Source organism: Leopardus geoffroyi, chromosome B3 (assembly GCF_018350155.1).
Source record: "Leopardus geoffroyi isolate Oge1 chromosome B3, O.geoffroyi_Oge1_pat1.0, whole genome shotgun sequence".
NCBI lineage: Eukaryota > Metazoa > Chordata > Mammalia > Carnivora > Felidae > Leopardus > Leopardus geoffroyi.
The window spans coordinates 60,027,136-60,042,847 of NC_059337.1; the positions used below are offsets into that span (position 1 = coordinate 60,027,136).

At 37.4% G+C, this 15,712-nt stretch overlaps 1 protein-coding gene across 10 annotated transcripts in view; it reads left to right on the plus strand.

Moving 5' to 3' along the window:
- Positions 1-15,712, plus strand: part of TP53BP1 (tumor protein p53 binding protein 1) — a 94,859-nt gene that overhangs the window by 42,242 nt on the left and 36,905 nt on the right. For all 10 annotated transcript variants that reach the window (XR_006704073.1, XR_006704072.1, XM_045447970.1 and 7 more), the window contains 2 exons: positions 1,678-1,886; positions 11,247-12,570. Coding sequence is in view for 8 of the 10 variants with exons in the window: in XM_045447970.1 (XP_045303926.1) it covers positions 1,678-1,886; positions 11,247-12,570 (1,533 nt within the window). In the remaining 2 variants the exon portion in view is untranslated. The remainder of the gene's footprint in view (positions 1-1,677; positions 1,887-11,246; positions 12,571-15,712) is intronic.

Sequence of the window (15,712 nt, forward strand, 5' to 3'; positions counted from 1 at the left end):
TTTACCCATGACAAAATGTAATCTTAACTTTCTTTTGCCATTAAATTTGGGTCTTGTTGTTTGTCTTGAAGTCAATTGTAGGTAGCCAAATAGACTGGTATCATATTAAGCATAGCATGATTAATAATATCTTTAGTAAAAAATAAAAGTCAATCCATTCTGCAAAAATCCTAATGCAAGTTAAGTTTGGTTTGTACTTAAAACCATTTTTTCTATTTATAGTGTGAAAATTGAATATCACATGAATATACTAAAAATACTTTCTCCCTGATTGTAAACATAATTAATACTCACTGTAGAAAGTTTGGAAAGCCCATAGGAAAGTAATAAGAAAATAAAAGTCACCTGGCTACCACAATCCAGACATAATTAGTACTTGGATATATTTCCTTTCAGAGTATTTTCTATGCATAAAGAAGTATTTTACAGACTTGGGATTATGTTATATATATGATTCAGCGTTCTTTTTTATTCTTTCATATAACATACTGTATTTTCTCCTGTCAATTGTATTTTGGATTTAATGTGTTTGCTTAACATGTGCATAACTGTTTGTGGCTCTATATATGCTTGCTTCCTTCCTTTCTTTTCTTTCTTTCTAAAATTATTAACCTTTTTATATGTAGTGCTTAGAACAGTAGATCCTTAATAAGTACTTTGTCATGGCGAGAGAGATGAAAATGAAACTGAAACGGTATAATGAAAATACTTAACACAGCTGTGCTAGCATGCTCAAGGCCTGCAGCACCAGATCTGGAACCTAGCATTAGACTGGAATGTGAGGTTAAATCAAGCAAAGCAGCAATGGTAGGCACCAAGGTGAGGTATAGTCAGTAGCATGAATGTAGATGGCAGGGAAAAACTTAGTGGTATATATAGATAATTTGTGAATGTGGTCTGGAAGGAAGCCTGTTTGGGGTCAAGTTGTAAAATAGGGGAAAAAGGGTTGATGAATCAAGATCTAGCTAGCTAGGCTGGCTCTGAGGAAGAACCTGTTAGCCTACAGGTGGGTAGTGTACTATGGGAAAGCATTGGGGAGGTGGTGGTGGTGTGTGTTTGTGTTTCACTCCTGAGCAATTTATCTCAGGATTAGTGGCTTACACTTAGTTCTTTGATAAATCACTGCTGATTGGCACTGACAGATTTTTTCTTCTTCTGTATTTTCCTGGCATTCGTTTCTCTGTGCTTAGCAATTGTTAATGCAAATGTAATGAGTTCATAAATAAGTAGATATTGGAGTGGTGAATAAATTCGCTGCCTCTCAAGGCCTGTGGCAGAATATACGATGGTTAAATTAGGTGACATTAACGTGGGTGTTCCCATACAAAATGTGGAAAAACTGAGTAATGGTAGGGAAAGGGGTTCAGAGGAGCTGAGTTAATTTAACATTTCAAGGGGGATGAGTGGGTATCCCCAGATGAATGCCCACCCCCCCACCCCAATGAAATCCATATCTGAGGATTTGGAGAGTGTGGACCTTCCTCCTCCCAGGGGAAGAAAGCATTGCTAGATTTCTTAGACTCAGTCTACTATTAATCTGTCAGCTTTTCTGAAAATTAAATCATTATTTTTTTAGGAATGGAAATTGCTGTGATACACTTGTTACTAGTGGTATTGGAACATGAGTAATATTGATGAGTGCTTATTTCTCAATTTGTTTTTCCTGTTTTAAACCAGATGAGCCAATGGACATGTCCATGTTATCAGAAGGAAAAGGAGAGTGTTTTGAGAAGAAACTACAAGATGAAGAACCATTGGAGATAGAACACCCCCCTCTCCCACCTGAGCCCACTATATCACCTCAAGCCTCAACACCAGTGTCTCAGAGCACACCAGTCTTCACTCCTGGGTCACTGCCTATCCCATCCCAGCCTGAATTTTCTCATGTGAGTATTATAGAAAAAGTGTTTTCCTCTGAATGTCTTTTTTTTTTTTTTTAAACAATTTTTGAGGTATCATGTATAAACATAAAATTTACTGATTCCAAGTATATAATTTAGCAATATTTAGTACATTTACAGAGTTGTGCAGCTGTCATCACGATCTAGTCTTAGAACATTTCCAGAGTTACTTATGTTTAAATTTTATACTAGGTCTTTAAATTTTTGAAAATGTTAGTGTAAAATTGAAAGGGGTATTAATCATTATTCTATTTTAACACAACTGCTACTAACATTTTTGTCTTTCCACACGCCTGCTTTTTTTAAAATAAAGTTATTTATAGTGAACATACAACCTTCATCTTCTTTTTCCAGTTAACATTGCACCATAATGGTTTTTCAGTGTTACATAGTCCTTATACTGTCTTTTGAAAACTTGTATGATATTTCTCTGAGTGGATGTACCATAAGCGAATTCCCTCAGTACATTCCTGTACTGAGGGTATCAAGATGGTTTTTAGTTTTCTTTTCTTTCTTTTTTTATAAATGTTTTTTGAAAGTTTATTTATTTTTAGAAACAAAGCGGAGGAGAGGCAGAGAGACAGAGAGAGAATCCCAGGCGGGCTCTGTGCTGACCGCAAGCACTATTATTATAAACACCATTCAGAGCAGAATCTGTGGATTATTATTTTTCATGTTTACATTGCTTCTTGTTTTTATTCTGGAATTGATAATTGTCTGTTTCATTTGTTTAGATTTCTACAATTTTCTTCCATCAATCCTAGGCTCTCCACCAGTTGTCATAATCTCCTCAAGATGTTTGAGGCCCTCAAACTTTATCTCTTTGAAGAAACCTCTTTTGGAGACTCCAAATTTCTAATCTGTGTTGTTGCCTTTTGTGCCTGGTGCATCACTCACCTCCTTTTCACTGTAGTCCTTGGAGGTTGTTCTTATTTGAAATTTTTCCTATAATAGAATACTTATTGTTCGGATGTTGAAATAATTAGTTTTGTAATTTTCTTGTTTTGTTGTCTCTCTCTTTTTAATTTTCTGGGGGATTTCCTCAACTATCTTTAAAAAAAAAAAAAAGTAGTTTTGGGGGCACTGGGTGGCTCAGTCAGTTAAGTATCTGACTTTGGCTCAATTCATGATCTCACAACTCATGAGCTTGAGCCCTGCTTCTTCGGGTGAGCTCGAAGCTTGCTTTAGGTGAACATGAGTCCCGTTTCTAGTGAGACCCCCTTCTCTCTCTCTCTCTCACTCTCTCTCTTGCCCCTCAGGGGATTCTCTCTCTCTCCACCCTTGCTCACTTGAGCCTCTCTATCTCTCAAAAAAAAAAAAAAAAAAAAAACAAAAAAACCCAAAACCAATTTTTGGGGCACCTGGGTGGCTTAATTGGTTAAGTGTTTGAGTCTTGATTTTGGCTCAGGTCATGATCTCATGGTTTGTGAGATTGAGCCCCATGTTGCACTGTGAGTACAGAGCCTCCTTGGGATTCTCTTTCTCCTTCTCTGTCTGTCACTTGCACACACTCTCTTTTTCAAAATAAATAAACATTTAAAAAAATAGCCTTATTGAGATAATTGAGATATAATTCACATACAGTGTTGTTCACCTTTTTTAGCTTTTTTTATTTTTTTATTAAAAAGTTTTTTTTTTTTAGTTTTATTTTTTTAAATGTACATACAAATTAGCATATAGTGCAACAACGATTTCAGGAGTAGATCCCTTAATGCCCCTTACCCATTTAGCCCATCCCCCCTCCCATCCCCCCTCTACTAACCCTCCCTTTGTTCTCCATATTTATGAGTCTCTTACGCTTTGTCTCCTCTCCCTGTTTTTATATTACTTTTGTTTCCCTTCCCTTATGTTCATCTGTTTTGTCTCTTAAAATCCTCATGTGAATGAAGTCATATGATACTTGTCTTTCTCTGAGTAATTTCACTTAGTGTAAAACCCCCAGTTCCATCCATGTAGTTGCAAATGGCAAGATTTCATTCTTTTTGATTGCTAATACTCCATTGTATATATATACCACATATTCTTTATCCATTCACCCATCGATGACATTGGGCTTTTTCCATACTTTGGCTATTGTTGATAGTGCTGCTATAAACATTGGGGTGCATGTGTCCTTTTGAAACAGCACACCTGCATCCCTTGGATAAATAAATACCTAGTAGTGCAATTGCTGGCTCATAGTATAGTTCTAATTTTAGTTTTTAAAAAAAAAAATTTTTTTTTTTTTTTTAACATTTATTTATTTTTGAGACAGAGCATGAACAGGGGAGGGGCAGAGAGAGAGGGAGACACAGAATCCAAAACAGGCTCCAGGCTCTGAGCTGTCAGCACAGAGCCTGACGTGGGGCTCGAACTCACGGACCGCGAGATCATGACCTGAGCTGAACTCGGACACTTACCCGACTGAGCCACCCAGGCGCCCCCTATTTTTAGTTTTTTGAGGAATCTCCATACTGTTTTCCAGAGTGGCTGCACCAGCTTGCGTTCCCATGAAAAAAAAATTTTTTTAATGTTTATTTTTGAGAGAGAGAGACAGACATGGCATGAGTGGGGGAAGGACAGAATGATATGGAGACACAGAATCCAAAGCAGGCTCCAGGCTCTGAGTTGTCAGCACAGAGCCCAATGTGGGGCTCAAACTCACAAACTGCGAGATCATCACCTGAGCTGAAGTCGGATGCTTAACCGACTGAGCCACCCAGGTGCCCCTCCAATGGGTTTTAGTATATTCACAGAGTTGTGCAGTTAGTGCACAATCTAATTTTAGAACATTTTCATCTCTCTTCTTCCCTTCAAAATATCCCATCCCCTTTAGTAGTCACTCCTGTTTCTCCTATCTTCAGCCCTAGTCAACCACTAATCTCTGTCTCTCTCTAGATTTGCCTGTTCTGGACATTTCATAAGTGGAATTATACATTATGTAGTCTTTTATGATTGGTTTCTTTAATTTAGCATGTTTTCACAATTCATTCACATTGTGGCATGTATCAGAACTCCATTCCTTTCTTATTTTGAATAATACTATATTTTATTCACTCATCAGTCGATGGACATTTGGGTTGTTTTCCATTTTTTGCTTATTGTGAATAATGCTACTGTGTACATTCACGCACAAGTTTTTATGTGGACATGTGTTTTTATTTCTCTTGTATATATGCCTAGGAGTGCATTTGCCAGGTTCAGCCTTCTTTTGACCTTTCTCTGAGTTATTTCTACTTATGGGTTTTTATTTATTTAAAAAAAATTTTTAAATGTTTCATTTATTTGTGAGAGACAGAGACAGAGCATAAGTTGGGGAGGGCACAGAGAGGGAGACACAGGATCTGAAGCAGGCTCCAGGCTCTGAGCTGTCAGCACAGAGCCCGATGACATAGGGCTCAAACCCACAAACTGTGAGATCATGACCTGAGCTGAAGTCAGACACTTAACTGACTGAGCCACCCAGGCACCCCTCTACTTTGGGGCTATTTTTCTCTGACTGTGCTTTCTTTTTATTAAAAAAATAATATTTTGTCTTGTGTTATGGATATAGTATCTTGTCTCCCTAAGGTTATTAGTAACAGTTTTTTAAAAGATACTGATTTATTTAGAGAGAGAGCACATGCGTGGGGATGGGCAGAGAGAGAGAGGGGAACAGGGAGAGAGAGAAACCCAGGCAGACTTCATGCTCAGTGCGGAGCCCGACGTGGGGCTCCATCCCATGACCATGAAATCATGACTTGAGCCGAAATCAAGAGTCAGATGTTTAACCAACTGAGCCACCCAGGTGCCCCTATTAATCGTAGTTTTTTTGAGACGTTTTCTACTCCCTGGAATAGTCATGCTTCTTCAAATAGATTTTAGTTAGTTTTGATGCTTCATTTAAAAAAATTTCTTTTTAATGTTTGAGAGAGAGAAAGAGTGCAAGTGGGGAGGGGGCAGAGAGAGAGAGGGAGACACAGAATCCTTAGCAGGCTCCAGGCTCTGAGCTGTCAGCACAGAGCCTGATGTGGAGCTCAAACCCACAAACCGTGAGAACATGACCTGAGCTGAAGTCAGACGCTTAACTGACTGAGGCACCCAGGCACCCTTAGATGTTTCATTTTCGAATTGAATGGTTCCTTCAAGTGTCTGATAATCCTTGATTGTTTGCTCAAAGACAGTCTGATTAGAAGTTCTGAACATTAGACGTTCTGAACTGGTGGTGGGTGCTTATTTCTGGGATTCACTGCGATTGTGATCTGCTGGGCCATTTGGGGTGTCTGCTAGTATTAGTATTTTGATTTATCTCAGCTTGGTCAGGTTCCCCAGAAAAATGTCTAATTTCCTGTCTGCTGGCTGCCATTGTTCTAGAAGTCTGTTGATAGAAGAGGGCTGGGGGTGTTGAGAGTCAGGTTTAGGTTCCATTCAATAGGTAAATTTTCACTTAATCTCCCTGTTTTCAGTATGGTACTTTCTGATAATTATTCTTCTTTTTCTTCAGGGATGCTCTGTTTTACTCCAGGGCAGAGGAGGGTCAGGGAGAGAGGATCTGAGAGCTGAACTGCTCCTTTTTTTTTTTTTTTTTTTTTTTTTTTTCAGTTTATTTATTTTTTGTAATCGCTATACCCAGCGTGGGGCTCGAAATCACGACTCCAGAGATCAAGAGTCACATGCTCTACTGACTGAGCCAGTCAGGCGCCCCTGAACTGCTTCTTAAATAGCTTTGCAACCAGTCCTCCTCCTGTTTTTAGCTCCACCCTCACCACTTCCAGACTCACCTGATGCTGTTGCCAAGTCCTGAATCTTTTTTGGGCATGGTGGTTCTGGGGTGTAATTTGGGTTGCTTCTTGGCTTTCTCTACTGCTGGCTTAGAATTCAGCTTCCACTAGTCTGTGAAATAGATGATCATTCTTCCAAACTTCTGTTGCTGTTATCTTTTCTTCTGTTTTTTTTTTTTTTTTTTTTTTCCCTTGAAAAATCATGTTTAAAAAATTTTTTCCTTTACTGTTGCTTAGTGGGGTTTTGGAGAAGAGTTAAGTGTGTGTATTAAATCCACCATCATAATTTAGAAGTTGTATACATTTTTGCCCCTATATATTAAACTTCTTACATTTTATTCTTAATGGGTAACTTTTGCATATCTGTTATTTTGTCTGTACCATGGTTACTGGAGTCCAAGTCAGTCTAATTTTGATGTTGTAAGATCTAAATATTTGTCAAATAATTACTGATGAAAAGGTAATTGAGATAAAGGTAATTTTGTGTATTTTTTCTTTCTTTTTAGTAGTTATTTTGAGAGTGTGTGCATGTCCGTGCACATACTCATGCGTGTGGGGGAGGAGCAGAGAGAGAGGGAGAGGGAGGGAGGGAGGGAGGGAGGGAGGGAGGGAGTGAGAGAGAGAGAGAGAGAAAGAGAAAGAAAGAATCCCAAGCAGGCTCTGTGGTATCAGTGCAGATCTGATTCAGGGCTTGATCCCATGAACCTCGAGGTCACAAACTGAACTGAAATCAAGACTGGGAAGCTTAACTGACTGAGCTGCCCAGGCACCCCTATCTTTTTTAATGTATTTGTTAATTATATAGCCTTTTTGACCCTTGACTAGGATGTAAGGGATGATGAGAGGATTAGTAAAACTTCAGTACTTGATGCTTTTCTCAGTTTTGATATACATAATAATTTTGGGAATGAAAAATCAGATTATAGATGATTATATGAATAGCTCTTAAACTCCGTATATGTGAGACCAGATTTTGATTCGCTGGATAATGTGGATTTAGGTTTGTAATGAATCTAGACTTAAAGATTGACTCACACTGAGCATAGTCCTGACAGTTCTCTGTCAGTCTTTATCCAGACCCCTGAGGGGATTCTCTTCACTTAGCTCAGTTTTTCTGACCAGGTCTTCAGGGAGTCTCAGTAGTGTGGATTATTTTGGGTCAGACACTCAGAGGCTAGCTAGGATCAGGCAGTCTTTATAAATAATAGCTTGTTGGGGTCCCTGGGTGGCTCAGTCGGTTAAGCATCTGACTCTTGATTTTGGCTCATGTCATAATCTCATTGTTCCTGAGTTTGAACCCCACATCGGGCTCTGTGCGGACAGTGCAGAGCCTGCTTGGGATTTTCTTTTAACCTCTCTGTCTGTTCCTTCACCACTTGTGCTCTTTTGCTCTCTCTCAAAATAAATAAACTTAAAACAAAAATTAAAAAAAAAAAAAAAAGAAATAGTAGCTTATTGATGGGCTGGTTAGCCCCTGAAATTTTACTCTGACTGAAGTTCTACATATATTGAATACAAATCCTGTAAAAATATAAAATTATACCAGTATTTACTCTGATAATGCTTAAAAGGTATTCATAATTGGGGACTACTTAATGGATATGTGGTTTCTTTTTGGAGTGATGAAAAATTGTTTAACTAGATAGAGGTGGTAATGGTTACACTACATTGTAAGTAAGTGTTTACTCCAGAGTGGTTAATTTTATGTTATGCGAATTTCACTTAAGAGATACTCATAGTTTATGGGGCGCCTGGGTGGCTCAGTCTGTTAAGCCTCAGACTTTGCCTCAGGTCATGAGTTCAAGCCCTCATCGGTTGGATTCTGTGTCTCCCTCTCTCTCTGCTCCTCCCCTGCTTGCATTTTGTCTCTCTCAAAAATGAATAAACGTTAAAAAAATTTTCTTAGGGGCACCTGGTTGGCTTAGTTGGTTAAGTGTCTGACTTTGGCTTAGGTCATGATCTTGTGGTTCGTGGGTTTGAGTCCTTTGTTGGGCTCGTGCTGACAGCTCAGAGCCTGGAGCCTGCTTCAGATTCTGTGTCTCCCTCTCTCTCTGCCCCTCACCTGCTTGTGCTCTCTCTCGCTCTCTCAAAAATAAATAAACATTAAAAAAGTTGATTAGTAATGTCTTATATATGAGCTTTTGTAAAATGACTTATTTTGTAATAAAAATTTTTTATAGAGGATGTCTAATATAGAGATAAATGAAAATAAGATCGTTAATTATTCTGTCTCAGAAATAGACTTTTGGGGCCCCTGGGTGACTCAGTCGGTTAAGCATACAACTTTAGCTCAGATCATGATTGCATGGTTTGTGAGTTCGAGCCCTGTGTTGGGCTCTGTGCTGACAACTTAGAGCCTGGAGCCTGCTTCAGATTCTGTGTCTCCCTCTCTCTGTGCTCCTCCCCTGCTCATGCTGTCTCTTTCCCTAAAAAAATAAACATTTAAAAAAATTTAAAAAAAAGAAATAGCCACTTTTCACCTTTTTGTGTGTGTTTAAGAATTCATGAAAATCATAGAAAAATGTATAAAAAGTCTACAGTAAAATATATGTTCACATACTTTTTTTTTTTTTTTACTAAAATAGAAACTGCTTCTATTTAATGCATAGCCTGAATGTTTTTCTCTTTTAATATTCATCTATAATTTTATGTAGATAACACTCACATGATAGAATACTTTGTATCCTAATTTTTATTTTATTTTTACTATTTAACATTTATTTCTTGAGAGAGAGAGAGAAAGCGTGCATGCAAGCAGGGGAGAGGCAGAAAGAGAGGGAGACACAGAATCTGAAGCAGGCTCTGGGCTCAGCTGTGATGACAGCACAAAGCCCGATGCAGGGCTCAAACTCACAGACTATGAAATCATGACCTGAGCTGAAGTCAGACGCTTAACTGACTGAGCCACCCAGGCACCCCTGTATCATAATTTTTAAGTGAATCTTCTCTTATAAGGTATTTTATATTGTTTCCTATTCTAAATAATACATTTGCACTGAACAGTATTGTAGCTAAGTAGCAGTGTACTTCAATCAAATCATTTCCCAGAATCGGAATTCTTGGGTGAGAGAGTATATGAAGTTTCAAGGCTATTTATTGTTGTAGTGCCATTTAGAAATGTTGAACCAATTTATCCTTACTTTGTCACACCTGAGAATATGAGCAGTCTTAAATTTATGACTTTTTATAATCTGAAAGGGTAAACGATAACAGGAGACATTGGAATAACAGCATTTATGGAGTATACAGAATTTTTGGCAACTTAATTTTGATTTTCTCTTTCCCTTAAAAATCATAGGAAATTAATGCCTTATCATCTAAGTTTAGAGTTTTATAGCATTTATGTCAGGTAAAATAACATATTAAATGTAAATTCTTACATAAAAACATATCTAAGCTTTGGGTTATTTTCTCTTTTTTTATATTAAGGTGGTATTTAAAATAAAATACCATCTTAAGTGGGGAGTTTGGTGAATTTTGGTTGTTGTGTCCAAATGTGTAGACACCACCACCACCACGTTCATCAAAGTGCAGAACAGTTTCCTCACCCTAAGAAGTTTCTTCATAATCCTTTGCAGTTGATTCATCCTCCCCATCTCCTGACCCCCTATTCTACTTTAGGTAACCACTTGTTTGCCTTCTGTCACTATAGTTTTGGGTTTTTTTTGAGAATTTCATATAGTTGGGATCATAAAGTGTATATGGTCTTTTGTTTGAGTTCTTTAGCTTAGCATTTTTTGAGGTTCATTCATATTATTGCATGTAATAACATCCGATTCCTTTTCATTGTTGAGTAGTATCCCATAATATAGATACCCACAATTTGTTTATTCGCTAGTTGATGAACACTTGAGTTGCTTCCAGTTTTGAACTGTTATGAGTAACACTGCTATAAGCATTTGCATCCACATCTTGGAGCGGACATAGGGTTTTATTTCTCTTGGGTAAATACTTAACAAGTGGAATTTCTGGGTCATATGGTAATGTATGTTTAACCTTAGAAGATACTGTCATTCTCTTTTGCATTCCCACCAGCAGTGTATGAGAGTTACAGTTGTTTGATATCCTCACCAACAGGATGTAGTCGTTTTAATTTCAGCCGTCCCTGTTGGTATGTACTGGTGTCTGTTGACTGATGATATTGAAAGCTTTGGATTTTAACCTCTATTTTATGAATACTAGCATATTTTGAGATGGTGGGAAGTAAAATAAGTGTATATTCCTTTGTGAGAAATGAAGTGGGCCGTGTAAGCATGTGTTTAAATGATTACTGTGTGATTGAGGGCCCATCAATGTGACAAGATTTTTGTAGCTTGGTGATGTACAGTTAAATTTAAGTGTCTTCCTACCCTTAGAAGGATAAGTTAATACTTTAATGTTTCTGATTGTATTATCTAGATGAGTGATTCATAGGAAAAGGATTAAATGAGTGGCTTAGGTTGTAGAAAAGACTGGTGACTTAGGAATTTTGTATTTCTGAGATTATGGCCCTAGAGTTCTATAATTCTTGAATAATAGCTTTAGAAATTTTAGATGAATTCAAGGATTAGATATAAAAGAAATAGGATTATGAAGAAATGATTTATTTCTTTTTGTTCCTCCTTAGGACATTTTCATTCCATCCCCAAGTTTGGAAGAACGATCAAATGATGGGAAGAAAGGTGGAGATTTGCACAGTTCATCTTTGACTGTTGAGTGTTCTAAAACTTCAGAGATTGAACCAAAGAATTCCACTGAGGATATTGGGCTATCTTTGACAGGGGATTCTTGTAAGTTGATGCTTTCTACAAGTGAGTATAGTCAGTCCCCGAAGGTGGAGAGCTTGAGTTCTCACAGGATTGGTGAAGATGGGGAAAACACACAGATTGAGGATACTGAACCCATGTCTCCAGTTCTTAATTCTAAACTTGTTCCTGCTGAAAATGATAATATCCTGATGAATCCATCACAAGATGGCCAAGTAGAACTGAATCAGAAGGATAAAACAAAGGGGGATGACACAGAAACCAGAGATGACGTAAGTATTTTAGCCACTGATTGCAAAGGCAGAGAAGAGACTGTAGCAGAAGATGTTTGTATTGATCTCACTTGTGATTCGGGAAGTCAGGCAGTTCCTTCTCCAGCTACTCGATCTGAGGCACTCTCTAGTGTTTTAGATCAGGAGGAAGCTATGGAAATTAAAGAACATCATCCAGAGGAGGGGTCTTCAGGGTCTGAGGTGGAAGAAATCCCGGAGACTCCTTGTGAAAGTCAAGGAGAGGAGCCCAAAGAAGAAAATATGGAGAGTGTCCCATTGCACCTTTCTCTGACTGAAACTCAGTCCCAAGGATTGTGTCTTCCAAAGGAAATCCCAAAACAAGAATGCCAGGAAGCTATGGAAGTTGAAACCAGTGTGATTAGTATTGATTCCCCCCAGAAGATTCCAGTTCTTGACCACGAATTGGAACATAAGGATCAGGAGGCTTGGGAAGAAGCTACTTCAGAGGATTCAAGTGTTGTCATTGTAGATGTGAAGGAACCATCTCCCAGAGTTGATGTTTCTTCTGAACCTTTAGAGGGAGTGGAGAAATGCTCAGATTCCCAGTCGTGGGAGGATGATGCTCCAGAAATAGAACCATGTGCTGAGAATAGAGTTGACACCCAGGAAGAAAAGAGTGCAGAATATGAAGGAGATGTGAAATCAGTGACTGCCGAAAAGGAACCTATAGAGGTGCACTCTCCACAGCCTCCCTTGACTTTAGTGAGAGCAGATGATGCTCTGAGACCTGACCAGGAGATGCAGCAAGCTGAACCTCAAGAGAAAACTGGTAACTCATTACCAAAAGACTCAGAAATAGCTAATGCAAAGCAGCTGGGTTCAGGCGTAGAAACCCAGCAGCTGGAGAAGGCCTCTGCCCATGCTTCACAAAGCTTCTGTGAAAGCTCTAGTGGTGAGTGTGCTTATAAATTGTTCTGTTTCCAATCAAAGTATGATTTGGAATAGAAGGTAGGAGAGTACCGTGCTTATGTCAGGGGTGAAAATTAACTTGGAATTATGTTTATGAAGAGCCAGTCATAGTTGGGGAAATAAAGAAATTGCATCATGTATTTCTTTTGTAGCTGTACTTGTGGAATCATCCGAGGTTTATCAGCTTTATAACTCAGGAATAATCAGCATGAATTTTCTAGGCATTTAGAAATTGTAACAGTCTGGTGTTTTCTACTTGGGTCCCAACCTTGCTCATATTTTTATATTTTGACAGTTACCTTGAAATAAAAGGATTTTTTTTGATTACCCTACATAGTAAAATATTTAGAATTTTGTTAATGAGTGTACTGTTATTGTTTTGTTTTGTTTTTTCTTTTTATGGGCATTAGGTAAAGTTTCTAAAGTTGGTTCAACATATATACATCTTAACCTTAAATTTGAAGGGGCACCTGGGTGGCTCAGACGGTTGAGTGTCTGACTTTGGCTCAGGTCATGATCTCATGGTTTGTGAGTTCAAGCCCCACATCGGGCTCACTGCTGTCAGTTTGTCAGTGCAGAGCCTGCTTCAGATCCTCTGTCCCCCTCTGTCTGCCCCTCCCCTGTTTGCATTCTCCCCCAGATAAGTAGATATTAAAAAACAAAAACAAAAAAAACCCTTAAACCAGAAAAGATAATTAGTCTATGTTCTTTAGCTATTTTACCTAAGACCAGAATGAGAATACTTTCTGAATGACCAGATTTAGTATAATTTGAAAACAAAACAATCTCTTAAAAACAGAAAAATGAAAACAAAATACAAATTTAAGAAAACAAGTCTCCAAGTATATCGAAGTGAGAAACAGTATTTGGGCAGCCTCATAGCTATTAGTATAGGTGATCAGACCTTTTGATGTTCCTGGAACAGTCCCAGTTTATACTTCTTGTCTAGGTGTGATTATTATTAGTACTTTTTTTTTTACTTTCAAAATTGCCCCTATCATTAGGTTTTATATTCAGGATTCTTTTTTTTTTTTTCTTTTTTAGAACAAGAAATTGTTATAACCGGAAGGAAGTTAAAAGAGTTATGGGTTTGTTCTCTTCTTTCTAAAGTCATAGCTAGTTAATAATTGAGGTGGAACTAGAACCTAGGTCTGCTGATTCTGAACTCTATGCTTTTTACTCCTATAAGACTATGTAATATAGTTTCTCTGAATCTGACAAATTATGGCAAAGAACTATCTGAATGATCTAATATCTTGTATTGTTGAATATTTTTAAAAATTGTTTTATATCTAAATACTGTTACTGACCTAGGCTAAGAAAGCATTAGGGCCTATAAGTTGTTTTAATATGGTTGCTTAGGAGTATTTTTTAATTGTCTTAGCACTTGAATGCAAAAGAAGCTTCTAAAACATTGGGATATTAGTTGTATCACTTTAACATGAATTCTTGCTCCATGAATTCTTGCTTACATCATTAACTGCCCGGGCCAGCTCTTTTTTATAGTAGACACTGTGATAGTAAAAACTTACTTTACTAATCTTTTGTGTAGATTGTTGAAAATACTATTAAGTTGTTTTCTGCTTAAAGATTTTAGTTTTTGAGCCAAACAACTAAAAACAGTGAAGACAGTGGTTGGACTGTTAGAAAATTAGTCTGAAGTAAAATAAATCATTCAGAAGAGCATTGCTAGACAAGAGAAAATTATTCTGTACTTAAAATACAGTTGTTTAATTGCTAAAGTTTAAGAGAAACTAATTTAAATGAGAGTAGCCTAAAAAGTTAATGGTTCTTTAGTTTGGAAAGACAAAATGAAAGATACGAATTGGTTGAGTCCCAGATTTGTTCATTAGATTCCTGTATAGTAAAGTTAGAAGGGTTACTTTTGTTTTTGTTAATAGCTTTATTGATTAAAAAAAAGTATACGTGCTTAGTTGTAAAAGTTCGAACAGTACAGGGAAGAGGAGAGAGGGAGTTGGGAGAGAAAAGGAGAGAATCACTGTTAAGTGCCTGTGTATATAGATAACTTGGAGACATGAGACGTCTTCAGACATCTGTTTATGGAAACCTCTTGAAATTTGAAAAAGCAAATTTAGAAAGATGGTACTTGGAAACCAAGCCTTATTCAATATATAATATGATTTTGATAGGTTGATTATAGGAAAAATTGTGACAAGTTCAATAAGTCTTTACTTAAATCCATAAGAGGTAGTCTATGATGGGTTAATAATGATCAGGGAAGCTAGGTATGTTTTGTGCTCTAGCTCTAACCTCTACCGTCTTACTTTATGAATATCATCCTAATTAGATGTTAATGTCAGAGGCAGACTTGTAGGGTAAAGTGTTTATGCATGAAGTTATCTAGTATAGAAATTCTCATATTTTTAAGTAGGTGGCTTTTAATCAGTTGTAAGAAATAACTGGTTCTTCTTTTGAGCACAAAAGAAGATTAAATGAGATATAGATTGTAACAAAAAGTTAGAAGTAAGGGACACCTTCCTGACTTTAAAGGTTTTTTAAATATTGCATTGGACTAATGACTTTTCTAAAGTCCTTAGTAATAAAGACAAACACCCCCACTCAGCTGGTTTGGTGATTGATACTAAGTTTCCTTTTGTTCATTGCTTTCTTCATAGGTTGGTATGCTGGCAAACAATAGGATAGCCCGTGATAATCTGGGATTGCAGGAAGGGATTTGATAAATTAAACAATATGTGTGATAAGTGTCAGAAAAAGAATTAAATATGTGGAAAATTCCAGTATTGAAGGGTAAAATATTATTTTGCAGGATGGTGATAACTTGATTAGTGGGGTCTTTCATGTGAGTTGAACAAAAGCAGAGAAATGGGAAAGCATTTGGAGGACATTGAATAGAGGCTTTCTGAATATGAATAATTAAAGACTAGAAATATAGGCTGCTACTAGTTAATTGAATGCTGATTAAAGAGTTAGGAATTTATCTTCTAGTGGAAACCTTGGCATTTTGACAGGAGGCTAACATATTCTAATGTTTTATAGGAATGTTGCTTTGGTTGTGGTATACAGAACGAATTGGGGGTTGGGGAAGAGGGGAGACTTCTGGCAGAGAAAATAATTGATAGGCTGTCGTAATAATCCATGAATGA